The sequence below is a fragment of the Phyllostomus hastatus genome, unplaced genomic scaffold, assembly GCF_019186645.2.
Source record: "Phyllostomus hastatus isolate PE091 unplaced genomic scaffold, TTU_PhHast_1.1 phas_contig_402, whole genome shotgun sequence".
Lineage (NCBI taxonomy): Eukaryota > Metazoa > Chordata > Mammalia > Chiroptera > Phyllostomidae > Phyllostomus > Phyllostomus hastatus.
In genome coordinates, this window is record NW_025333873.1 from 2,166,448 (window position 1) to 2,192,965 (window position 26,518).

Below are 26,518 nucleotides of genomic sequence, written 5' to 3' on the forward strand. Positions count from 1 at the left end.
AGCATCCAATGAGAAGATGCCAAGAGAGCACGTGTGAGCAGGAGGTGGCTTACACATGTAAGACATTATTATTTCCACTTAGCGCTATCGTGACAGAAGCACCTCGTGGATGCTGAAGGCCAGGTTGGGTGATTCCCAACGATATTCCAGGAACCCAGAAACGAAGTGGACTTGAGGGGGGTAATGACTGTATGGGTTTGATGATTGCATGAGTTTCTCCTTTCTTCCGGTTCCTCGCCATCAGAGCACAATGCACTGCTCTGTCTCCCAGCCTTTAACTGCCCCCTCCTTGACCCCACACCCCCTCCAGCAGCCTTTGCTCTCACTTCCTGCAACCCCCGGGCAGAGTCGCGTGCACTCACTGGCCTCCCCTCTGCTCTGACACCCGTTCCGTTCCGACCAGTCATCAGTCTCCTCGCCTGACTGAAGCTCTGGTCAGAGTCATGTATGTCCTCTATTTTGCCAAAGACAGTGGTCACTTTTTTAGTTTTTTGTCTTCATCTTGTTTGACTTTTCAGCAATATTTGTCAAAGTTGATGCCTCCCTTTCCAACCACTCACTTCTCTTGGCTCCCTGGACACAGCGCTCTCCTCGCTTCCCTCCGCCCTCCCCCCACATCCCCCTCTGTTGCTGCTGTCAGAAGTTGGGATGAATGTCCTGGGGCTTAGTAGTTGGTCCTGCACTCCTTTCCTCCGCCTGTTCTTTCCCCAGGAGCTCTCAGTCAAACCCGTGGTGTAAACGCCACCTCTGCACTAGTGACCCCCATGCTTCTTCCCAGCTCTCCATCCCTGACGGACTCTCTGAGCGCCAGGACCATACATTTAGCAGCTTAACTGATAACACTGGGTGTATTACCACATCCAACACAGAGCTGGGACTTCTCCCTCCCAAGCCCCCTTGTCTCCACCACCTCAACCATCCACCCAGTTTCCTCAGCCCCAAACCGAGGAGTCCTCTTGTATGCCTCTTTCACCTCAGGAGTCAGTCTAAAACATCTCCCACGTCTGACCACCCTCTCCTCCTCCACGCCCTCCCTTGGTCCCGGCCACCTTCACCTCGCCCCTGGACTCCAGCAGCCTCCTAACGGTCTCCCCAGGCCCACTCCTGCTTCCTTCTAGTCCATCGCTGCTCAGCAGCCAGAGAGTAAACCGGCTCACGTGGCTCAAAGCCATCCCAAACCAGGCTCCGCTCCCCTCTCTGACCTTGCCCACTCTCCGGCAGTCACACTGGCCTGTACGTTCCTCAGACGCCTCAAGTTCATTCCTGAGTCTGGACCCACACAGGCCCTGTTTCCTCGGCCTGGAAGTCTGGACCTGACCCCGCATGCCCGGCAGCCTGTCCAGTTCATGTCGCTTCTCCCGCGATGCCGCCTCCTCTCCCACCATTACTCTGTCATGTTACCCTGCCATTTTTTTTAAAGCTTTGAATGTGGTCAGAAATGACCTAGTTTACTTGTTTATCCGTCTCATCCTAACTGGACTGTAAGCGCCACAGGGACAGGGACATCTTTTCCACTGCTGCGTCCCCAGCACAGTGATTCTCAGTAAGTGGTGGCTGAGTGAGTGGATGGATGGAGAGGAGCCACTGAGCCCTGCGTGGAGCAGCCCAGGGGCAGAAGGCCTGGGGCTGTTCTCCCTAGAGCCCACCTTTCTGACGCCAGACACACAATGAAGGGCCAAGTGACAGGCCTGGGCCAGAGTGCAATGGGGGCGGGTGGGCCTCTAGGCCACTCTGGGGATGCACAGAAAGGTGGCACCAGAGTCAAGTGGTGAGGCGGGTAAGAGTCAGGAGGAGTGGGGTGGAAGGGCGGTCCAGGGTGAGGGCTGGGCCACAGCAGACACACACAGGCAGAGTCAGCACGGGCAGCGCAGGAAACTCTTCTCCTTATTAGATTGCCAAGTGCAAATCAGGGTGGCAGAGTGGCTGTCAAACAGGTTAACCAGGGTCAGGTCCCAGGGGGCCGGGTGTGCTGTGCTGAGGGGCCTGGCCTTTCTTCCTGGGGGAGGGGTGGGCCTTAGGAATTGGCAAGCAGGGTGTGACTGGGCCATATTTTCATTTCTGCGGACCACTGCAGTTGCTCTGTGCGAATAAGTCCCAGGCAATTGTTTGCAAACCCTCTATAATCATGTCACCTGGGGAGCTTTAAAAACATACTAAACCTAGGTGCCACCCCAGATGAAGAGTTTCTGGGTGTGAGGCCCAGAACATTTTGTTTTAAGTAAATTTGTTAATGAAGCTAATACACATATAGAAACAAGTACAAATCATTCCCCTCTACCGTCAGTGAGGAGCTGATGACTTTTGACGAAGTGAACATAGCCTGTAACGTGCATCCAAGGGACAGAACATTGCCAGTGGCCAGAGCCCCGCCACCCTCTCCGGGTATAAGTCACCCTCAGTGAGGCCATATGTCAATTTGCTTGTTTTTGAAATATATGTATCTCTCTCTAAATATATCCATATATCTATATCTATATATCTAGATATAGACATCTATATATATCTGTGTGTTGTTGAAGTTTTCTTCTCATTGTAAGGTATTCCATTGTATAACTGTGTCAGGTTTTTTTAATCTTCATATGAGGATATGTGCACTGATTTTAGAAAGAAATATCAATGTGTTGCCTCCCATACACGCCCTGAACGGGGGCCAAACCCACAGCCTTTTGCGTACAGGGCGATGTTCCAACCAACCGAGCCACTGGGCCAGGGCCCGCCACCTTTTTTTTTTTTTTGGATCCACCCTCCTGTTGGTGGACACTTGGGGAGTTTCCCACCTGGGGATTATGAGTGGTGCTGCTGTGAAAACGCTGTCTGCATCTCTTGGTGAAACCGTGTGTTCCTTTCTGATGGGGAAATACCCAGGAGGGGAATCTCTGGGTCACAGGGGATCTAGACGTTCAGATTTAGTAGATACGCCCAAGAGTTTTCCCAAGTGGGTGTAGGCATAAATTGTTTCTAGAAGTCTCCAGATGATGCTACTCTCCAGCCGGAGCTGAGAACTGCTGTTGTGCCGGCTGCAGCCTGGAGACAGGGACATCAGTCAGGAGGCCAGGCTGTCGCCCAGTGCCTGGGGAAATGCAGAGAGTAGCTGAGAGTGGGATTTTGACAGGAGGAAGCGGCCAGCAGTGAAGGAATAGGCATCAGGGGGAAAAAAAAAAGGAAAAGGAAAAACTTGATAAGAAGACAAAAGAATAAAAAGGAAGAGAAAAACACTTCCTGCTGATATTTCTGGCTTTGCAAAAGTCTCTGGAAGAAGCATAATCTGTTAAGAGAGGAGGAGCAGGAGACGAAAAATTCAAAGTGTGTTTACTGCCGCAGTAGGAGACACTGGGAGCATCGGCCAAAGCCTGCAGACACTATGTCACAGGGCTCTAATTACGAGACATGAATTCACCGGCTGCATATGCGCTTATCTGGCCGGGAGGGGGAAGGCCACGTGGTGCTGCGTCCAGAGCACTAGGCAGTCAGACCTGGGTTCTATTCCCTGTTCTGCCACTAACTGGCTGTGTGGTCCTGGGCCAATTGCTTCATGTCTCTGTGTTTTACTTGTTGAGCATTCTGGCTAGATAACTCCTCAGAGCCCTTTTAGGTCTACGAACCTATTATTTATCCTCTAGGGGTGAAATTCCAGTAAGAAAATAATCTGAAGAGTTGGCATGGTGTGATAGCTTTATAGCTGAGATGATTTTGGATGAAAACACTGGACTACATAATTATTTCCCCAAATTATATAGCATAGGAGAAGACATTCTCTGATGATTTAGTTCAGTTTTGTTTTGTTTTTGTTGTTTTTAAAATTTAAAGTATGGCTGGGACAGGGGTGGGTGGGGGCCATGGGCCGTGTGGTAGCATTGTCACTGTGGCCAAGTGGCTGCGTGTGCCTTCTGTCCTGAGGAGGGGAGGCCGCTAGACAGGAGGAAAGGGTGCAGCTCAGGGGAAGCCCATGCTGTGAGTGAGACCCCGGACCTCCTGCATGAGCTGACAGGTGCGGGAATATTTGCACAGCGGGGGCGGCAGGTCTCAACTGCAGTGAATCGGGCAGGAGTGCCAAGTGTTTCCTCCCCAAGGGAGGAAAGAGGGGATGTGCACATTTGGTGGGTTGGGGGGGGGGGCATGGATTGGGTTACCCACCCAATCCTAAGAGACTAAATCAAAAGACACCTGTGGATTGGAAAGGCATTTCCTTGCTCTGGGCAAGAGGACACAGCTACCTCGGCTACTGGTCCAGCTCTGGGCAAACATGGCTCACTGCTGGCCAGGGAGTAGCCAGCCATAAAGGGCAGGGGCAAGGCCTGGTGTTCCTGTGGCCCTGGGGCTCTAAGTTCGTTGCATAAGGTCTCCTTTACCACCTTAAGAAAGGATGAGAGTAGGTGGCAGCCTGGGAAAACAGGCCGGGAGGCTCTCTCCTCTCTGCTGGTTAAAGAAACACTAGTTGAGGATGTGTTGAGACTAGGGTGATGGGGCTGACATTTGTCGAATGTTAATTACTGCGCTGGGTTCCGTCCACACATTATCTCACATTTCTGAGATCTGTGTCGGGCTCATTGTTTTTACAGATGTTGACACAGATGGCCGGAGAAAGGATCATTTGCCCCGGATCACACGGTCACACGGTCAGGGCCTGACGCTGTCACTTTCATCCAGTGGCTCTGACTACACAGTTGTCCCCCGCGGCACTGGGGCATTATTACTGAGGGAGTCAAATCTGTCAGGACGGATGCATGGCATGGCCCTCCCTATTCAGCTCTGGGGAGAGAGGCGCCTTGTTAGCCAGGAGGTCGTTGACGCCAACACCCTGGCGTGGCCCCCGGGCACTCACCATGTTGTTCCACAGCGCGATGGCCATCTCGGCATGGCCACGTTCCGAGAAGTGGAAACAGTCTTCGGAGAAGAAGGTGAGGTCAGCTCCTCCTCTCTGTGACCAAAGGGAAGGGGATTATCTCCCTGGGACAAGGGCACTGCTACCGGCCACCCCCCCCCCCCCAACACCTTGCAGGCACCCTGGGCATCTCTCCTTCCAACCTTGCTGGCAACTGGCTCAGATACTGTTGGAGAGATTCCCCAATTTTTGAATTTTTATTTTTAAATAGAGATGAATCATAACTGCCCACAGTCCATCCTTTCCCTTCAGCATCCCTGCCCTCGTGGTAGAAAAAGAATAATATTTTTAGGACGCTCTCTATTCTATCCCAACCCAGCAAAGAGCAGAGCTGTGCCTCAGAAGCTTGGTCAAATGTTGCTTTTCTCCTTTTCTTTCCTAGTGCAGCTAGGTTGCAATCATACTCCAAAAATGCACGCAGGGGAAGCATAAAAAAAAAAAAGCCCACACAGAGAAGAAAATCCATCGCCTAAGATACAGCTTCTACACACATGCCTCCCAGACATGCCTGCCGCTCACCTCGTCCAGGGGGACGAGGGTGTTCTGGAAGAAAGGCTGCACGACCACCGTGAAGTCCTCGCGCTGCAGGTACTGGTGCCAGTAGGAGAACCTGGAGACACCGCTCTGTGGGTGGGGAGAGAGGCTGCTCTACCCTCCTGGCAAGGACGGACAGGCTCTGGGCCCGCCACCTGGGGTCGGTCAGGACGGGGGCCGACCCCCCTGGACGAAGGTGACTTAAAGGGTGCGTGCAGAAGTAGCATCCAATCCCACTCTGAAGTCTCCATAGGGCTGGGTCTGAGCTGCTCAGCGGCCTGTTCGGGCCACAGGCCTCCCAGTTCTCACGGCACGAAGAGGGGCCTTAGGAGACGGGCCCCAGTTCAGGTCCTGCTCAAGTGGGGCACACTTCCATGCCAGCTCCCCCAAATGCTCATGAGCTTAAGGGGATGGGAGTCCACCGTCTTTGGATTTAGTGCCAAAGTGTGGACTCTAAGAGAGAAAGACCAGGTGTGCTTATTCTTAAGGAGCTTATAATCCATTTGGGAAAGGGAGACAAGCTGTGAAGAAACCCCATGGGGACGAAGGAGGGCCAGTGGCGTGCAGGCGGGAGCTGACGTGCGGAGGTGTATGCAGGTGAAGTCCGTCAGGGGAGGTGGCTAGGAAGAGGAAAGGAGACACACCTCGTGCGTGCGTGAGACGGGTAAGTCGCGGGGAGGCTCAGAGTGGGCATGTCAGGGGAGGGGACAGTGAGTGGGTGGGACTAAGGAGCCAGAGAGACCAACAGGCAGTGCACGCCACCCTCCCTGCCCGGGTGGGCTGGAGGCCGTCACAGGACAGGTGCCCTGGCAGTGCAGTGCTGCTCACGGGCCTCACCTGCTCAGGGCTGACTGGGGGCAGTGAGGGGGAGTTCACTCGGCCTTCCCGCTGAGATTTCTCCCGCCCCTCTCCTCCCCAGCCTTGGTGTTCGAGTCACCTGCGTACATATTCCAGGGGCTGTGATCTGCCTCAGGGAGTGACCTGGCTCTCAGGAAAGCCCTGCTGAACACACAACTCTGGAACCCTCCCACTGGAGCAAAGGCACCTCCTATCTGGCGCAGGAAGAGGAGGGGTGCGGGTTACCTGAAAGTTCCAGTTCACTTGCTTCAATTCTTGCATCTCCAGCATGTTCTCCTGGGAGCGTCGGAAGCAAGAGCAGTTGCTCCTGTAAGAAAGGAGTCCCATGGAGAAGCTCCCTAGGCGCAGCCTGGCTCTGGGCCTCAGGGAAGCTGACCGCCACCCCCCCCCCACACACACGCAAAGGAAGCTGCCACCCACAGGGGCCTGGACCCTGGACCCTGTGCTGCCTCACAGGGGAAGGTGGGACACCCGTGCCCCCACAGCACATACAGCCTCGCTGACTCGTGGACCCAGGTCACAGAGCTCAGCAGCACTTGTTAAGAGGGAAGGTGGGAGAGCTGGCACCCGATGCCTGAGCATCCCCGGGGACAGGCTGCCCACCCCCCGTGCCGCCCGACCGCGCCATCCCAAGCTTGTGGCTTCGGGGGTTTCTCCAGGGAAGGACCAGGTGGGGCTGCAGTTTGGGGAAGACTGTGTGGCACCCAGTCTTTCTTCATGTTCCTGACGCCTCCCTTCTCCACCTCCGGCTGCCTGGGACTCTCCCTCGGGGCTCCAGAGCAGGGAGACTCTTGAGAAGCTGGGACAGGTCAGTACTTTGGGGCAGGTTGCCAGGTAGAATGCCAGAGCAGCAGAAGCTGGAGGAGCCCGTCGTACCCCCGGGCATCGGCTGCACCCCCTGGGGGCCGCTCGTCATCGCCCCAGCAAGTCCATCTGACCCCAGCTAGGACCTTCGACCCCCCCGCAGAGTCTCCTCCCCTGAGGGCAAAACTGGGGATCCTCTGGCCTCAGAGGATGGCCACTTCCTACCAGGGTTGCAGCTGAGCTTTAAATAAATTCTAGTCCCTGGCTGAAATTCTCGTCTCACGCTGGCTTGCAAGGACAGTCACGTCAAGGATGTTATAAAACCCATGCTTTCCTGAGAGCCTGCCCCACAGGGACCAAGGACTTCACACGCATTTCCTCTAGACCTCCCAACTACGTTGCAAGGAGATTTTACAGGCGAGGAACAAAAGGGCCAGAGAGGGTTAGGTGGTTTTGGGCACGGTCCCAGAGTCCACCGAGCCAGGGTCGAGGCCAGACACAGCGGTCATGAGCGCTCGGTGCCCTCTGTGGCCTCTCGAACGTGGGACCACTCCCATGGAGTCTGGGGTCACCGACAGTGTCGGGAGGCTTTAAGGATTATTTGGTTGGCCTGCCCGACTTTACGGAAAAGCAAACAGGGGCCCTGAGAAATGAAGTGACTTGTATACAGTAGGCATTCCATAACGTACAGGCATTTCCAACAGAGTTTCCCAGTTCCTGGCTAGTTGTCTTCCAGACAGGACTGTCTGCTCTGCCTGTACTGGTCCCATCATTGGCATTTGTGACCCCCAGTCTCCCCAGGCACCCTCGCCCTGGGGCCGTGGCCGTGTACTCACTGAGCTGCCAGCGGCATGTCACATTTCCCGCCCTGGCCCTGGTGCAGGCCGGCCAGCTCCATGACCTGCACCACGTTGACGAAAGCTCTGGGAAGCTGTGGGGAGCAGAGGGGTGGGCTTCGTGAGTCCCCAGGCGGTTGGGGAGTCGGGGCACTGGCTCCTGCTGGAATGAGCCTCAGGGACAGCACCTGCAAGCCAACTTCCCCCTCCCCAGTTTGACCAGTAAAGAAATTGAGGTCCAGAGGGGGGCCATGACTTGTATTATTCTCACTGAATCTCCTTTATCCGCCCCACTTTCTACATTGAGAAAGCAAGACACAGAGGAGTCACTTGCCCCAAGTTACATTGCTGGGAAGCCCCAGCACCTGGCTGCAACCAAGGCTGGTTGGCTCCAGAGGCAAGCTCCTTGCCACCAACAATACAGTTTAACTGAGTTAGAATTTCCCCCCAGAGGAGCTGGGCAGCTGCCTCCTCCCGTCCTGTCCCGTCCCATCCCGTCCGGCTGCCCGCTCACAGTGGGGCCCTGCTCAGTGTGCAGCTCACAGAGCACAGCTTGCCCAGATGCACCCTGGGAGCAGCCCAGTGAGCAAGAAGACAGGCGGGTTCCTGGCAGGAGCTGGGACCCACTGCTCCTTCCTACCTCATAGAGGATGTCCAGGGCCTGCTGGATGTGCCGGACGTATTCCCCAGGCGAGTGGGCCTCCTGTGAAGGAAGAAGGGGTGCTCCTCAGCCCCTGGGTTTTGTTCAGGGGAGGGGGAGAGTGATCTGATGCCCAGCAGAGGGCTGGGATGGCGGCAGCGGGGGTACAGAGGAGCTCTGATGGCACCGGACGGGCTGGGAAGCCCAGCCCTCCTTGCTGGTGGACAGAGTCTCTGGGAAGAAATCATCTCCAGACCCCTGCCGGACACCACGAACCATCCCCACCTCAGCCCTCTCCTGGGACCACAGACCCTAGTGGTGCCGCGCCCTGCCCCTTCTCCATCCCACCCGTCACCAGCCTCAGCCGTCTCTAGTCAGGACGGTGCCCCCCTGATGGCCGTGCTCTCCTTCCTCCAGGCGTCGGCCCTGCTGGCCCCACTGCCTCCCTGCCGCCCCCCCCCCCCGGCTCCTACTGTCCCTGGTGACTCAGCTCGGGGGTCTCCTCCCCGGCCCATCTGCTGACCAGAGGCTGACTCCACCCCTTCCCAGTTAGTGCTGTGGGGTGGCGGCCAGGCCCTTCTCACAAAGATGTTTGCAGGGGTGGGAACCTGTTCACACAAGGGACAGGTACTCTGAAGCTGGTAGAGACATTTTCCTGTACCAAGTATCCCCAGGTGGCCCTGGGGTGACCTCTGGCTTCCCGGACCCCCTGGAGTCCAAGCTGCAATGGTGATCCCCACGGCATTGTGGTCCCCACGGGGCTGTGTCACTTCTGCCCCCAGAGCCTGCGCAGCGAGGCAGAGCGTGGAGGGGAAGGGGCCCGGGAGAGCGCGAGCACCCCTGTGCGGGGAGGGAATCCTCGTCAAGCCCCTGTGGCTGTCTCCCTGAGGCAGGAGGAATGGACGGTAAGGGCCTTCTCCCCCCGCCTGTGTCCGTCAGACACTTTACCACAATCTCTGAGTGATGGCAGCTGTCTTTTTCTGGCCAAATAAAATACAGGACGTCCTCAACTTAGAACAAGATGTATCCCAAAAGTCACAGCTTCCCAAAGTTAGTAAGTCTGGACATGTTTCCCCACGGAACAGGGTCGGGTTCCCAGGCCGGCCGGCCAGCCGAGGCCGGTCACCTCGTGACCTCCCTGCAGCGCGGCAGGCCCTCCGATGGGGCCCAGCTCAGTTTCATCCAGCCCCTTAGGGTGTCGTTTCAGCTGCCCTCCCCACAGAAAAACACCAACACGCAGGGCAGACACTGCACACAGGTGTGGGGCGGACCTTGCTAGTTATCCACTGGACACCAGAAAACCGTATGTGCGTGCACTAGAGAGGCCCCCCCATCAGCAGTGCCCAAAGTGTGGGTGCTCCAGACACTTCTGGAGTCAGGAGACCAGTGAGGCTGGTCCCCGAGGGGCCTCTCAGCTGCAGGAAACGCAAGGCCCCCCGGAGCACGTGTGAGCCAGGGCAGACAGGTGCCAGGGCGAGCGGGTCGGTGTGACTCCCATGAGGCAACTCAGGGCCCTGGGCACGGGGAATGCCGCCGGTCGGCCACTCCTGCCTCAGGCCCCAAAGGGGGCCGGTCAGGGGCCTACCGGGTTCTCGCAGTAATGACACAAGTCGTTGCCCCCGATGAAGAGTGTGATCAGCTTCCAGTCTTCCTCCAGGTTGACTTCCTGAGGGGACAGGGGATCCTAGGTTTAGGGCTTGGTGGCGGGGGGGCACGTTGTGGGGGTGCTTCCCAGTCTAGACAGCCTCCCACCCCACCGTCTCTCACTCTGCATCACAATGGAGAGAAGATGCCCGGTGGAGCCTCCCTAACCCTGACCTTGGTGCTGCACAGGAGCTCCTCAAAGAGTGTGTGTGTGTGTGTGTGTGTGTATGCGCGCGCGCGTGCACGTGTGTATGTGAGTCTGCTCACACAGTGCAGGGGACTGACTGTTTGCCCTTTGAAACCCTCTTCGGAAAGCTGAAGTCCCCTGTGAAGAGGAGTGGATGAACCCACCCGTGAAAACGTGATCTGAAGGCCTTCAAAGGGGCCGAGGGCAAGAGACGCAGCTAGAGGCAGAAACCCAGTGCTGCCCCTTGGGAGAGCTCTTCAGGCGTGGGACAGGGAAGGGGACAGGGGAGGGCACAGGATGGGGAGCCCTGCGTGGACAGAGAGCTGCGGTGGGGGCTGGGAGGCCCTCCAAGGAGCCTGCTTTCCCCTCAGCCACCGCCATAATAGGAGTCCAGCCAGGAGTTGAGTTCCAAGGCATAAACACAGAGCATAAAAAAAACTACTGGTGAGAAGGTTGCGAGGGGCCAGCGCAGCGGGAAGGGGGCAGGATGGAACGAGAAGCCTATTTTTAGAAGCCAGCATTTACATAATAGGGCTCTGTGACACTGACTCCGGGTACAGTGGGAAGCTGCCCGAGCCCAAGGCCATTGACCTCCAACTCTCTGCTCTATCCCTCCCTTCTGCTGCCAGCCCTAGGGGTTGGGGTGCCAGGGTCAGAGTCAGGGGGTGCAGCACAGAGGGTGCCTTTGTGGTAAGGCCTGCTTCTTGTGGGTCGTTTGGTCCCTCTTTGAGGCGGACCTGGAGCAGGAGCTGCAGGGGGGCCTCGGGGCTCTTTTACAGCCTCTGTGCCCACCCGCACCGGAGACCCAGTGCCTCTCAGGGTGCCCGGGGGTCCCGTACTCACTGGGCTGTTTTTCATCCGCTCCACCAGGTCCCGGGCCTGGGCCGGCATGTCCCTGAGCAGGAGGAGAGAAGGGACTGTGAGAACTGGCCCAGGAGCAAGAGCTCAGGCTGCAGGAGTTTGGCCTGACGAGGGTGTGTTTCAGGAAGACTGATGTTGTGTTAGGTTTATTCCTTCAGAATGTACTGAGAGGCTTGTTTCTCAAGAATTCTCAACCGAGCAGTAATCAGAGATCTGCCTCGGACCTCCGAGCCACGTGGACCCAGCCCCAGCCCCAGCCCCAGCCCCAGCCCCAGCCCCAGCCCCAGCCCCAGCCCCGGCCCGGGGCTAATCTTCAAGCCTCATCTCTCTGCAGGCCGGGCCCCTTGGGCCACTCGGGGCGGCCTCTGCGCAGCCTCACCACCAGGGGTGTTCCCTGATAGCTCATCCACCTCTTCCACTGCACGCTGAGTCTGCTCACTTCTTCTTCGGGCTGCCTGCTTTAAAAATAACCTTTTGTGTATTTGAAAAAAGCCATAGCCCTAAATTATCCCGGCTTTTTCCTTTCCAGGCTTCCCGACTCCTTTAATCTCTACTTGTAAATCCCACTCTCCGTGCCGTTAATCCTTTTGCTTTTCTTCTCTGTCATTGCTTTGGATTTCTGAACCATTCTCTGTCTCCTCGCTCTTGCCTCTCCCGACAAACCAGGATGGGGGAGACGAGAATGGACAGGGCTTGCTCTCCCTTCATCTCCAGGCTGTCTGCCACGAATAAGGAAACGGATCCTTCTGGAGAGGAGATCTCTACGTCAATGGAATGCTACTCGGCAATAGGCAGACCACTGATAACTCCAGCAACACGGACGCACCTCCAAGTAAACTTGCTGGATGAAAGAGGTTAGACGAGAATACACAGTGTCCAATGTCATTCATGTAAAACTTCAGAAACTGAAGACTAATCTACAGTGACAGAGAGCAGGTCAGTGGAGTAGGGCAGGGACTGAAAGGGGTGAGAGGGAGAGATGACAAAGGGGCACAGGGAACTCTGGGGAGTGATGGATGTGCTTATCACCTTGATTGCCGACGGTTTCACAGGGATGGGCATATAGAAAACTTACCACACTGTAGCCTTTTAAAGACAGTGTATGGCATGTAGATGAGAGGTTATGTCAGCAAAGAGATACAGCCAATAAGCAAGGGTGTCAAACTCATTTTCACCGGGGGCCACATCAGCCTCGTGGTTGCCTTCAAAGGGCCGAATGTAATTTCAGGACTGTGTCAATGTAACCACTCCTTAAGAGTTAAGCGAGAGCTCGGTGCTGCCACTGGATAAAACAAGGTGGAAGGCCGGATTCTGCCCGAAGGCCTTGTGTTTGCCCCCTGTGCAACAGAGGCTTCCTTGGAAGAAGTCACAGAAACAGCCGCTGGTGCAGGGTGGCCAGTGAAAATCCCTGCGTGCCCACGATGAGCCGAGCAGGTGGCCAAGCACACCAGGCACCCTCCCTGCCTTTGTTTCCCGTTCACTCCTCCAGGATCGCACCCCTACACTGTTGCTAGTGCTGGGTAACATTGGAAAGCTATAAAGCAAGCTTGTCCTGATTAAAGGGCACCTATAACCTTTTAATGGGTTTAAGGTGTACCTAGTGGGGATTCAGTGGGGATAAGCCCACGTGAGCATTAGAGGGGAAGGCAGAAATGCCCACTTCCTCCTCTCTCCCCAGCCAGGTTCCTCAGGCTCAGAGCAAGCCCCGCGCCCCACCCCCACCCCCGCCAGCCTTCTCTGTGAGCTCCTTCATCCACACCTCCTTCCTTTCCTTTCCTGTCCCTGTGCAAAGGGCCCTGCTCTCGGAGCTCTCCTTTCAGCTCTGCTACTGACTGGCTGTGTGAGCTCACCCACGTTACCAAGACCAGCCAGGGCTGAATTTCTCTCTCCTTTGAAATGAAGGGGTTGGACGAGATGATTTCTGGGGTCCCTCCGGGCCTGCCTCCCTATTTGGAGTGCCTAGTCCTCCTGCTACGCTTCTCTGTTCTCTTGGGTGCGCTCCCAAGTACAAAGTCATTTCGGTCTGCAATGTTGCCGTATGCAACAGCTTCCCCCCGCAAAGTTATTCCTTTAGTTTCCCTAACTAGACAGCAAGCTCTCTGCACAGAGGACATTCACCTTTTGACTGTTTTGTATCTTTTAGTAACCACCTGGGGGCTCAGCCCCTGGCAGATATCCAGTGAATTCTTATTGATGGATTGAAAGGAGGTTAGATGCTTAATAAAACCTTGAAACTAAATACCCTAATAATGGCAAACTTTTTTTTGGCATACACATTATATACTGTAGTGAGCGCTTTCCATGGATTATTGTCTTGCTTAATCCTTACAACAACCCTGCAAAGTGGGTACTCTTGCTATCCTTATTCATAGATGATGAAACTAAGACTCAGAGGGGCTAAGTGACTTACCTAAGGTCACACAGCTAGCAAGTCTGGGAGCTGACAGCTGGACACACTCGGTCTGACCCCAGGTCCTATTATCTTAGTTGCTCGGCTGTGGTATTTACTTTTCTATTTAGGTGGGCTTATCGTTAACTACACCATCTTAAACACAGAGCGTGGCCACAGGAGAGAGAGAGCAATGCTCCAGCCTTGCTCACTTAAGTCAGTGGCCTGCTGTCCTTTCCCCAAACCCGGGACACCAGAGACATAACAAGAAGCTGCTACTTCCCCTGCCACTGGCTCACACTGGTGGAGGTGCTGAGTGGCAGGAAAGCAGAAAAGACAGCGAGAGGAGTGAAGCGAGAAAGGGGCTTAAATGCCCGCAGACTGAGGCATCACCTCCCGGTTAATGCAGCCGGGGCTGTGGAATAACAATGAAAGGACAGCGGTGACCATGACAACGAGAGCAATAACTGTCATAGTCACAGCAGCAGTTAGATGTCGACATTATGACCCCACGAAGCCCAGTTTTTCCGCAGAAAAAGAAGTTCTTCCTACTTATGACGTTGAGGAACTGACATCGCTTCCTGTGGCTCAGAGGCCCGACAGAGCATGGGGCCCCGGCAGGGTCTGAGCGGGGCGCTCCCTGGGAACACAGTGAGTCCAGGCAGCGTCGTTTCCTTGGTGATCTGAGTGAGTGTGGCCCTCCTGCCACAAAGCACATACCCAGAAAGACCCGCACAGGAAGTCAATGAACTCTGTGGGGCATTTCAGCTGTAATGGTCTGGGCGGGTGTCAACAACAGAAACCCGAGGGAGATCAAACACCTGCCGCTCCGTTCCAGGGGCCCGAACATCTGACTCCCTAATGCCCAAGTAACAGCTTTTTCAGAATCGAGCACTGGAGGTTCCGAGCCAAGGGGGCAGAGAGGCAGGGTGGCCGTCCACAGGGTCACACACTAAGTTCCCGAGTTTCTGAGAGGTTCAGGAGGTCAGCAGGACAGCACCCCGGGGGCGGGGGGTGGAGCTGTGTGCTTCCTCCTGCTGCCCTGAGAGGCAGTAACAGCACCGCAGGGCAGAATGGAGGCCCTGAGTCAGCCTGGCCGGATCCTAGCATCTCTGATAACTTTTCCTAAGAAGCTTGGACCATTCAGGAAACTTTGTAAGCCCCAGTGTCCTGCAGGGTGTGAGGATGAGTGAGATCATCCATGTGCGGGGCCAGCTCAGGGCCAGGCTCCCGGAGGAGCTCTGTGCGGGGCAGCGATTACTGTTCCCCTGGGCCTGGGCCCCAGGTGCCTCCCTACCGCCCCGTCCATGTCTTCCACAGCTCCCCAGCCTGCCCCGCGCTCTCCCTCCTGTGCCCACGTCCACTCACCGAGCTCTGGCCCCTTCCACAGCCACGTTCAGTCCCGCCGTCTCCTCCTGTGTGCCGGTGGAGAACCCGAATATTCGAGGATTGAACTTCTTCAGAATGTCTTTCAAGAGGGAGAAAGCAGACAGCACAGGTGAGTGGGAGACAGACGTGCAGTGTCAGGGCCCAGGTGGGGGGCTGGACAGTTTTGGGTCTTTTCGGGGCTGGCTGACTTCCCTCCTGGCAGATAACTCTCTCTGCCATTTCTCGGAGGGAAGGCCCTGGCCTCCCCGAGGGGCTGTTGTGGCCGCAGTGACGGTGCTTCTTCGTGGTGCTACTTACTGGGCAGTGTGGTGTGGGTCTCCAAGGCCCCGTCCCCTCCAACGCTGGGGGAGAGAAACACGTCTATTCAAATCCCCCGACCTGCTGCTCCTCGGGTCCTCATATTGCCGAGTCAGAACCAGAGAGTGCCCCTGGTGGGCGGGGGGGGGGGTCCCCATCACCCTTAGGACTAACAGGAGCAAGCGGGCCTCTCCCGGCATCCCGGAGCGGAGCCATGGAACCTGGCCCCGTCTCTGGAGGGCTGACAGGGACACACTGCTCACAGTGTCACCCATAGAGAATAAGTGGAGAAATCCTCACCTCCAGGACAGCCCCCGCCAGGACACGAGCAAGTCACTGGAGTTGCTGGGGCGGGCTCCCACCGCCGTCTGTGAGGGGCGAAGAGCAAGCAGGCAGCAGGTTCAGGGCGCCGGGAAGGGCCCCTGCACCTCCTGCAACCGCCGGACCTGGACTCACCTTCTCTGAAAACGGTACCAGCTTTTCCCCAGGACACTTGGTGTCCGAGCTGCCCCGACTCCCCAGTCCGCTACGTGCAACCAGTGCCCGAGTGCTAGCCTCTCCTGACCCCAGCTCCTCCTTTGCGTTCCCTTTGCCATACTCTGGGGTGAGACTGCCGTCTTCTCGCCATGGACAACCCTCCGACCTCCTACCTGACCCCACAGTCCCCAGCATCCGTTCCCTTCCCACCAGGCTGTCCGCTCGTCTTCTCCCCTGAGCGACCCATTTCTCCACCCTTCCCCTGATGCCGACCTTTCCGTGCGGCTCCCTCGCCCACAGGGCCAAAGCCAAAGCCCTTCACCAGCTTCCTGAGTTCACCGTAGCCTGGTTTCTACCCACCTTCCTTCCTTCCTTCCTTCCTTCCTTCCTTCCTTCCTTCCTTCCTTCCCCCACTCCTTTCCTGTCCACACAGACCTCCAGGTCTCAGCAAACTGAGCTGAAGGCCGAGGGCCTTGGACCTGCCTGCCCCACGCCACCCACTGCGCCCCTTCCGGGCACGCTGAGTTCCCTGCGGTCCGGCCGGGAACGTCTAATTCGTTTTCTAACGCCTGTGTCCGGCTCTAGCTCCTCTATAAAGCTTTCTTTCAATGCTCTATCTTTAAAAAAGAAATTCTTCTTTGAAACTTATAAAAATAATACCTATGCACCATAACTAGTGAAATGATTCAGTAATCTAGCCCCATCCCCACCTCACCCCTAACCCACATATACACACCACTGAAGCTGATCAGTGGTGATGAGCCTGGTGGGGTGTGTGTGTGTGCGTGTGTGCACGTGTGTGCACGTGTGTGTGCATGCGCACACACATCTTTTTATAGCTTTCTCCATGTTCATACCAAAATTAAAACACATTCCCATATTTATGGGGAAGTTGGTTGTTTTTACAGAAATAAGGACCTGATTTTAAGTCCCGCATGCTGTCTACATGATTATGTAGCTTCTTCTGTGTAAGCTTCTCATTTTCCCAGCTGAACAAATTTCTTGAGGGTCACAACTGTGTCTCATACTTCTTTCCCCCCGGAGTTGCTAGCAGAGTGTCTTGCACACAGCAGTAGCTGCGTAGTTGGCTAACATGATTCCTTTAGTGAAACTGTGCTTCCTGTGTGCTCTGCTCCCTCTGTGAATTGGGCTCCCTCTGCCCCAAAGAACACATCTTTAAGTGGGGTGAGGGGCGCTGGGCAATGTGTGGGTTGTAAGACCCCCATTCTGTGAGTCTAGCAGATGGAGATGAGTTTCCTGATAAAGGCAGGCAGACTTGGGTGAGTACCCCAGCACACAGACGCAATGCTCGGGGGTAGAGGGGACAGAGGGGAGGCAGCTTCTCCCCAGGGGTGGAGGTGGGGCCTGAGCTGGAGTGTAGAAGGGCGGCGAGTGGGGCATCTACACTGCCTGGGGATGTCTTGTGGCTGCGGTTCAGTGCCTGGCCCAGGTGGGTGTGTCAGCTGAGTGCAGAGCCAGCACTGAGGGAGAGCAGATTGTGCACGGGGCTTGGCCGGGGCCCACGCTGGGCGCGGTTCAGCACTCACCGTCAGCGAGTCACCCAGGGCGGCCACCACTCTGATGTCTGCGGGTCGGAGCTCGTGGACTAGGGTAGACAGGCAACAAGATGGATGGTCAGGGGGAGGTCTTTCTTTTAAACCATAAACTTGACCAGAAGTCTGAGATCCTGCTGTGGGCCCACAGGTTCCCATTACACTTATTTCCAGCCTAGGGCATTAGCAACATTGACTCTTGCATCCATCTAGAGCAATCCAAGGCACTGAAGGTAATGACCTTGCTGGCTATTGTCCATCCTGAGAGAGCCCAATTCACAATGGAGTGGTCCAGAAAGTTCTGGCTGTGGGCATCATGGGTATAGGCAGGGAGGACCCCCAGCCCCTGACCGTCCCCACCTCACTGGGCAGGGAGGCCTGAGGGACACCAATGGGACTAAGTGGACATGAGAAGAGGGGTTTGTGGAGAGGCCTGGGGGACCCGAGGGGGTTGCAGGCCCGCTGGCCGTGGGTAGCACTGCCCAGGAGTCAGCGAGGCCTGCTCCTGGCTCCGGGGGATGTTCATAGGGTCTCCCACCACCCGCATGTTCATAGAGGCCTTTCAGCGAAGGGGGGAATGACGTCTTCACTCACCCGAAGTGGGAACGCTGCTGGAAGGGCTCCATCCCATACACAGGAAGTCGCTGCCCCAGTTCTAAATCAACAGGAAGAAAGATACAACGCCCAACACCCATTGTGCAGGGAAGTTAGCTTCAGCCCAAGAATGAGCTCAGTGATTGTTAGCAGAGGCTAGAACTACTTCCTTGCAGGGGATCCTGCGAGGCTAAGACCTGTTGGTGGTGGACGGACTGTGAGGGACGTGAGAGGAGAAAAGGAGTGTCTGCCTCTCCCTATGCACAAAGCACACCACGGTGGGCACGCACGTGCACGCTCACACGGCGTTTTCCGTCTCCACTATCTACGCTCTTAAATGGAGCCGCAGTCCTACACCAGAGCCGGGGAGAAGCAGTGCAGTCACACCACAGCGGGTGTCCCGGGGGACCACAGGCTCAGATGCTGATAAGACATCACAGGTGGTTTGGGGACTGTTGTTTAACAGGAAGCTAATGGATACTGATTGCCATGCTAGGGCTGAAACAATAATTAGAATATTTTTAGAAAAAGAACACAAAATATTTACAATTGCAAAGTTCCTGGTTTCTATGTATTTTTTTCTGGGCGTGTGTATATGTTTTTGGATGTTTAACTTCATAGCCAACCCATTCCTTGTACGTGTAAAAAGTAATGTCTGTAACCTGCATACCTTTAGTCAAATTTCTTTGTAGCTAAACTACAGAGCAACTTTTCCAGGTGCTGGAGGAAGGGACGGGGTGAGAAGCAGAGGGCACAGAAACGGCCAATCCCGGCCAGCTGGGGGAGAAATCAGGTCTCCCCCCCAGAGCCCCAGACGCCTGCCTGTCCCCAGGACGGTCTGGGAGACGAGCCCAGGGCTGCATACACAGCCGAGCTCCACGGGCGGGGGTGGACGGGTCAGCCGGTTCTCTGCCAAGGCTGTGGGAGCTCATCTCTCCCCTTTTGGTCAGATGATGATGAAGACAAGCCTTGTTAAAACACTCCTCTGACGAGGGAGCAAAAATGAAACTTCTTTTAAATGGCATTTGCTTAATTTGATATAATTTAGTTTGTTCCGAGGAACTGCTCAATCCATCACCCTGATGGATTCCTTCTTCCGTGCGGATGTCCTACTGAAGTCAAGAATGTGTCGTGTGCCAGTGACAAATGTTGGAAGAAATACCATTGGGAAAAAAAAAAAAAGCTCTATAGCTGTGAGTACTTTAGAACCATCTCAGCTGGCTGATGAGCCAGGGCCAGCAGGCACTGCACAGACCCACAGATACAGGTGGGAGTGTGGGCGTGTGCCTCCGTCACAGGGGAGAACCGCACGCTGCAGGGTGCCCAGACACCCTGGGAGTCCCGTTAAAGGCAGACTCTGATTCAGTGGGACTGGGGTGGTGCCCAGGACTCTGCATTTCTAACCAGTTTCCAGGGAATGTTGATGTCACCTGCCTGTGGCTAAAACAGCAAGGTGTTACACACACACACACACACACACGCACACACACACACACATTCTAGGCCTGGGTTTCTAACTCTTGTAGCAGCAGAAGCGCAGACACACAGACTGTAAGATCCAAGAGGGCAGGCCCAGGCCCGCTTGGCTCTCCTTAGGTACTCGGCACTTAGCACAGTGCCTGCTTCACTCAGGCACCCAGCAAATAAACGTTACAGAATTAAAGGCCTGATGGACAAGACGCAGCTGACATTTCCATTATCATGAGTTCTGGTCAATAGCTGGCCTGGGACAAGCCTCTGTTGGGCTAATATGAGCCTGGAAGAGCCCAGAGAGGCTGGAAGTTTGGTGTTACCCTGGCCGTGACGCTGGCATGGCTGGGGCCCCAGGACTCAGAATCTAATGGTTCTTCAGGAACTTCCTCTAAGTTAGTCTCAGTGCGTCAGCGAGCTTGTAGAAGGCCCCCCTCAACCACTGCTGCTGCTCCCCAGTCCATTTTCCACACCAGTCAGGGACACCTTTTAAAGGTGAACCAGAATACGTCACCCTCTCCGTGAGCCTCCAATGGCTTCCCACATCTCTCCACTTGGAGTCCAATCTTCCCACTTAGGGATTCGGATTGTGGATGATCTGGCCCCTGAGAACTCCTCTGATCTCATCACCACCCCCACCCCCACCCAATTCACATGCCCACAGCCACCCTGATCTTCCTTCTCCTCCTCGAACACACCCAACTCAACGCCATTTCTGAACCTTTGTGTTCCTGGGTCCTGCCTGGGACTCTGGCTCTCCAGGTAGCCGGTGTCTTTTCATCCTGCATGTCCCAGCTCTCATCTTTCCTCCCCAGGGAGGCCTGGCCTGCCCACAACTCCTCAGAACTCGCCACCCCTCCCTTGCCCCACTGTGCTGTCTCACATCGCTTTTCTCTGAGTGGCCCTCATTTCCTGAAATGATTGTGCTTAGCTATTTACTGAGTGCCTCTTTTAAAAACATAGACTGTAAGCCCCATGAGGGATAAGACCCATCTGTCTGGTCTTCTGCTCTATCTCCCTGGGATAGTGCCGGGCGCATAGTAGGTGCTCAGCATGGAAATGACCTCTATGTAACTCCCCAAGGCCAGGGTCATGTCTGCTATATCCCTAAAGTCCCTCCAGCCTCTAATACAAGATTGGATATACCACAGATGCCCCACTGAAACTGGTGGTTGAGCTCCTGTCCCGGTGGCCGACAGACCTGATCTGGACCAGGCCTGTCCTACAAGGCCTGGTGTGGTCCAGGACCCTCCAGGCCACCTTTGGAGGAGCAGTCCTTAAAGCCCTGGCTCCTTCGGGGTTCCTCAGAGCCAGTATGGTTGACTTGAACCAAGCCAGCCTTGGAGACCCACCTGGATATGCATCAGCTGTCCACTGGGCCCAGCCTCTGGAATTAAGATACTTTCCACTCAGCCGCCACCTTTCAGCAAGTCAGCGGCCCATCACACCCGCTGCCTCCCTGTCATCCTTTCCTGAAAGGCTGAGTTGCCCAATCAGAGATGATGCTTGTACAAAGGTCAGAGGAAACGGACCCACGGGCACTTCTACCTGTGGGCTGCTGATGTCAGATAAGTGCTTGAGAACATGCTAGGGCAGTCCCAGAACTTTGTGGTTCAGGGAATTTTTTTTAACATTCCAATTTCCAGTTTGTAAGAAGGGTACACTTCTGCTTAAGCAAATCCTCTGAAACCTGCCTCGCACCCTGAATCACCCTCGTTTGTCCCTGAGAGAGGCAGACATGAGTCCGGAGTTACCTCGACGGCTGGCTGGGTGGGGTAGGTGTAGTTACTGTTCCGGACGGTTCTCAGGAAAGGCTCGTTCTGAGAGAGAACAGAAACCATGGAGGGGGGTTGGTTATCTGGCAATATTGAAGGTTGCTTAGGGAAAATAAGAACTAATAATCCTGTCTTCTAGATTTATTTAATGTGATTTTTCTGCACTCAGATAGAAAGAGCTGTGCGAACATAATTTTGTTCATTCCCTAGAGGGTTTTGCACATCCGCTTTGGCAAGGGAGACACAGTGAAAGGCCTGACGAGGGTTCCACGCATGTTTTATTCGGGGTTCTACGCTTCCGTTTCCCCCCAGCACCTGGACATCTCCCTGATCATCGCAACGATCTGTTTTCTTTCCTTTGTCATTTCTCTGCCAAGAGCTTCATAGCATTAGAGTGTTATGATTATCAATTTATTTTTACTATCTGCTCTCGTCCTCTTTTGAACTACGTGTCTTACCCCCTTCAGGTCAGCTTTACATAGTCTGGCCATGCCTTTTCTCACGGACACCCTCTTCGTTCCCTGCCCACCTGTCTAGTTCAGGACTGGTTCTCACACGAGCCCAGTCGAGAATCCAGGTCTATTTAGTTTCAGGCAATGGGTGCATCAGGAAGGACGAATGGAGGCGAAGGAGAAACGGGAAAAGCAAGGGACTGAGAACACGTAGACACGATGGCGAAGCAAGAACCAGTGAGCAGGACCGAGATCAGGAAGCACCAAAGGCCCAGCCAGGGCTGTCTACTCTTCAGGGGATGGGCAAAGAGTGGGGCAGAAGGGCCATGGTCTGCAGTTTGGGGACAAGAAGAGAGAACCAGAATGTTGGAGAAGACATCATGGGAGATCAGTTCCCAGGGTTGGAAACTGACTGCTCCTGGGCTGAGCCCACCCAGGAGATGTTTCGATTTGTTCTGCTTTATTTTTTGGCCTGAACGGTGTTCACAGAGGGGGAGGGGTGAGAGGAGACAGAACCTGAGTGCTCTCAGAAGAAACACGCGCTCTTCGGTCCTGGCCCCGCCACTTCCTCCTGGCGCATGCCCGATCCCGTTCATAAGGTCGTGTTCCTGCCTGGCCTCAGATGTGAGTTTGCAGCATCTGAAACCCCCCATTTTACAGATGAGGGGCAGCTGAGGTCCAGCGCGCGGAAGGGGCCCGTTCCAGGTAGAGAGCAAGTAGGGAGTGAGCACGGGGCCTGGCCTGACTTGACAGGCCTTCCTGACCAGGAGCGGCCCGGTCCCATTGCTCGCACTGGTGTCGGGCCCTGCGCGGTCACAGAGGAAGGGGAAGAGAGGGACTCAGCAGTCACCTTGGAGGACCAAAGCTACATGCACAAATCTCCCAGCCTCCAACTCCCCCCGCCCCCGGCCCGCTTTCAGAACACCACGTGTGTCTCTCCTTCCTCCTGGGTCTCTGTTCCTAGCTGGCACGTGGGCCAGAGGAGTACTCAATGCCAAGGGCAGGAAGTGCGCCCGGGACTGTCTGCAACAGTACAAGGCAAAAGAGGCCTTATCATGGCAAGTCACCATGGCTAACTAGGCTCGTCTCCAGCCAATGTCATTTAGCTTCCCCTGAGCATTCGCCACCACATGAGGGCAACCTGGGAGTACCCTACCCGTAACTGAGCCGCGGCTGCAGAGTCCCCGCGTGCTCAGAGCACTGTTCTGAGTGCCAGGGTGAGGGGAGGGCATGAGGAGGCTTACGACCCCCAATCAGGCAGAGAAGGCGAGAAGCTAGGAGGTGGCAGTGAAGCATCAAAGAATGCTGTGGCCTTAAGTGCAATGACTGATGAGGAATGGCCTTCAGTAAGATCTGGGAATGTGTGGTCCTCACAGACCAGACTCAGTGGTGGGTGCGTGGCTGTTGAATATACTCCCCCCACTTCAAGGGAGCCTTGACTGGGCCTAGGGCCTGGGGGCTGGAGCTAGTCCCAGAGCAGCCAGAATGGGGAAAGACAAGAGGACAGAGAAGCACCCTGACCTTACGAAGTGCTGAAAGTCACGCTGGAGAGTCTACTGGGTTGCATGACCCAAGGGCTGGGGGAGGGGCCGGAGAGACAGACCGAGTCAAAGGGGTGGGAGGCGAAGGAGACACCGGAATTCGGTGGGGAGGGAGGCCAGCGCAGGAATAGCAAGAGCAGGTCCAGGCCAGCGGCGGACAGGTGGCCTGGGCTGCCCAGGGCTTGTTTTATTGACCGGAGGCTGCGTGCCATGTGCATGAGTCAGCGCGACTTAAAGGCCGGGAGGAGGGATTCCATCGCCTAGTCCGACCGGCTCTCTTTGGCTCTGTTCGTAACACCAGTGAGTAAAAGGTGAAGCCCATTAAATTCCGGGACAGGGAAGGCTGTGCAAAGACAGGGTGGCCTGCCTGGGGGTGGGGCAGCGCCAGGACAGCCGCCTGAGGTGCATCAGCAACGTGAGCCAGAGGCTTCGGGGAAAGGTCATGTTCACTTGGCTGTGTCACTAGGTTTAAAGTTCCTCGGCGAAGGGGTGGTGGCTCTTTTTTTTTCCAGTTCCATGCTGCTCGGCCCAAACCAGAGCGCACAGGCAGGTCTGGGCAGCCCCTGAAGAGGGGCCGTGTGCCAAGGAGGCATGCCTACCGCATGAGACAGGGTTTACAAGGCTCACCTGTGACAAACAGCTGAGGGAACTGAGGAGAAGACTCAGGGGAGGGGGCGGGGACGGTAGGAGGGAGGAGGACCTAAGGGCCACGCCACTCCAAACGCTGGTGCGCGACATGCTAGGCTAATTCCACAGCCTGCTAATGGTTTGCCACTGGGCAGTTTGAAAGGCACTGCCTTGAGAGTGCAGAAATTTAAGCAGAGGCCATGGTAGTGCCTTGGGAGAGATGTGGTAAAATGACCCATTTATTCTATGAGAACTACATCTACGGGGCTCCCATGTCCTCCCTGCCAAGAGCCTAAGGTTATATGATCCTGTGTTGTTTTGTGATGGAAGGTCGGACCACATAACCTTTAGCAAACAAAGGGCTAAGTACCTGAATGGGGGAGGGGTGGCAGTGGAAGCCAAGGCAGGGGCGGCCAGAGGGGCTCCCGGGAGAGTCCCAGTGGGTAGGGCCCCTGCCTGAGCTTCCGTGGCTGCAGAAAGGTGCAAACACTGTAACACTGACAGAAATAGGAATGTCCTAAGGCTCTCTAGAGAGTTGGGGAGACAGATATGTAGTTCCTATTTTAGCACTCCATACTCAAACATTATTTTCTGAATGACAGTTTGTTGAGTTGGGGGTGGGGGATGGTGAGTTCAGGGCAGGATTTTAGGAGATTCAGAAGTCCAAAGCATTCAGAAGATAATAGTGTCCCCCATGTGTAATTAAAAACAGAAACACCGCAAAACAATACGTATGGTGGAATCCAACACACCTCTGCTTTTTCCAAAAGGAAAGACTGGATGTAACATCACTTGAAATTATTTTGGTCTCTCCCTTTCTCGGCCTCTCTGTCTCCCTCTCTCTTTGCATCTCTCTTTGGTTCCCCTGCTTTGTTGGTACCTGGCCCATTCCTGTAAGCTGCTGTCTGGGTAACCTTATACCACGTAGGGAAAAGCAGCTCTGAAGGGTTAGAAGCACAGAGGTGGAGTTTGGGAAAGGATCAAGAAATAAAGACACAGGTTGGGGAGTCTCATACAAAGAATTTAAGAGGATCTCCTGGAAATGGACGAATCTCAGGGGGAAGAAATGGGGGACAGAGAAGAGAGAAGAGCACTGAGACATGACAGCTGGACAGTGTGGAGCAGCTGGACAGACGTGGAGCTGGACGAAAATGTCTCAGCTCCACATTTTCGAGGCTGGAAGAAGGAAGGAGGGTTGTTAAAAGAGATGAGAATGGGCAGCAACTAGAAAAACAGGACAACAAGGTGCTTTTGCACCCAGGAAACTCACGGAGGAGGGAGTTAACTTTGTCAGATGTTTAGAGAGGGCCAGATGAATAAGAGCTTAAAAAGGACTGTGCTGGTCTTTCAGCTGCTTTCTTCAAAGCCTGCACAGCTGCCGCCAGCTGCCCTGGGCTAGGGAAGGAGCGGGCAGAGAGGTGGTGAAGGCGGGAGGGGACGGCCGCCATAGTGCACAGGGTGGTTATTCACAAGTTGGCTATGAAATCATTTGTCCATCCTGGAAGTCCACCAGAAATCCATGGAGTGTTGTTAAGAGGCCAACCTGGCCAGGCAGGATGCACTTGCAGTTGACTGGGGCGGGGGAGGAGCAGGGAGGAAGCTGAGAAAGCGCCCAAGTGTTTGCATCTGTCTTGGCCCCCTCCTCCCCAGTGGGTCCTGCCTGTTGCGTCTATGTTTAGACACAGCTAGCACTAAAATATGTGCTGCCTGGCCCCTGTCAGCTCACACTGAGATGCTGGTGGACTTTTATATAGCTCTGAGGCACACGGGAGGGAGCAGATGGGACCTGGGGAACACAGAATGCTACATTGCCTGGTGCGGTGAAATTGGGCTGGCCAACAGATGGAGCCTTTGGGAATGGGCTCTGGGGTTGCCTGGCAACCGCTGCTTCCAGGCTGGGCTTCTAGGGTTCCGGGAGGCTGGGTTTGCTCTCCTCTGCTCACCAGTGGCTCCGTCAGGCTCTGTCCGGGAGGAGGAGCAGAGCCCACTGTGACCTGAGTGTTGGTGGGGCGGCACCCTGTCGGGGCTCCTTGCTTGGCCTGGGGCAGAGGGTGTCACAGGTCACCCTGAGGTCCATGGCAACAAGTGCTCCCTGACCCAGTGCCTTGGCTGTAACCCGGTACTTAATAATTGTTTGGAGGCGGGGGATGGGGAGAACAATGACGGCTCCCCGGAATGGGTTGTTATTACTTCTACTATTTAATGGAAGACATCCATGGCTGATGTTCAGAACAGACACAGGAGTTATAAAAATGTTGACATACTTACCTCCAGCATGGTTTACAGCCTCTGCTCTGAGTCCCCAAATGCCCCTACTGCAGAGGTGGCCTGGTTCCTCCCCTAGGGCCCTTTGGACATGCTCAGGATACAGCAGTTAAACCATTCACTCCTGGCACAGCAGAGTCCTCTAGGTCTGTGCCCCGGCCCTTTGGCCAGCACCTGGCCTTCAGAGTGGAGGCATCCGTGGTACCCTGGCTGTCCCATCTCTGGACTATCTCCTTTGCTCCTTTGCTCCATGCACCAGACCCAGCAGCCAAGCCCTCTGTGGCCATGGCCCTCACTTCCTCAGCCCTCCTTCCCCACCACCCTGGCTCTCCTGATGAGGCTGATGGCACACAGGCTGAGCCTGGGCCGCAGACAGGGGTGGGGAAGGTAGCAGACAGGGCGCCCTCCCTGGAGCCCTGGTAGACACATGGGGGGGGCCACTC

The 26,518-nt window shown here is 55.4% G+C and overlaps 1 protein-coding gene across 1 annotated transcript in view; it reads right to left on the reverse strand.

Moving 5' to 3' along the window:
- PLB1 (phospholipase B1) overlaps nt 1-26,518 on the reverse strand; it is a 116,844-nt gene that overhangs the window by 6,330 nt on the left and 83,996 nt on the right. The window contains exons 44-56 of the mRNA XM_045844325.1: nt 21,170-21,235; nt 17,946-18,006; nt 17,346-17,404; nt 15,622-15,689; nt 15,322-15,365; nt 15,004-15,103; nt 11,229-11,280; nt 10,140-10,220; nt 8,555-8,617; nt 7,915-8,009; nt 6,500-6,581; nt 5,402-5,506; nt 4,823-4,918 (exon numbers count right to left, since the gene is read on the reverse strand). Of these exons, the coding sequence (XP_045700281.1) occupies nt 4,823-4,918; nt 5,402-5,506; nt 6,500-6,581; nt 7,915-8,009; nt 8,555-8,617; nt 10,140-10,220; nt 11,229-11,280; nt 15,004-15,103; nt 15,322-15,365; nt 15,622-15,689; nt 17,346-17,404; nt 17,946-18,006; nt 21,170-21,235 (972 nt within the window). The remainder of the gene's footprint in view (nt 1-4,822; nt 4,919-5,401; nt 5,507-6,499; nt 6,582-7,914; nt 8,010-8,554; nt 8,618-10,139; nt 10,221-11,228; nt 11,281-15,003; nt 15,104-15,321; nt 15,366-15,621; nt 15,690-17,345; nt 17,405-17,945; nt 18,007-21,169; nt 21,236-26,518) is intronic.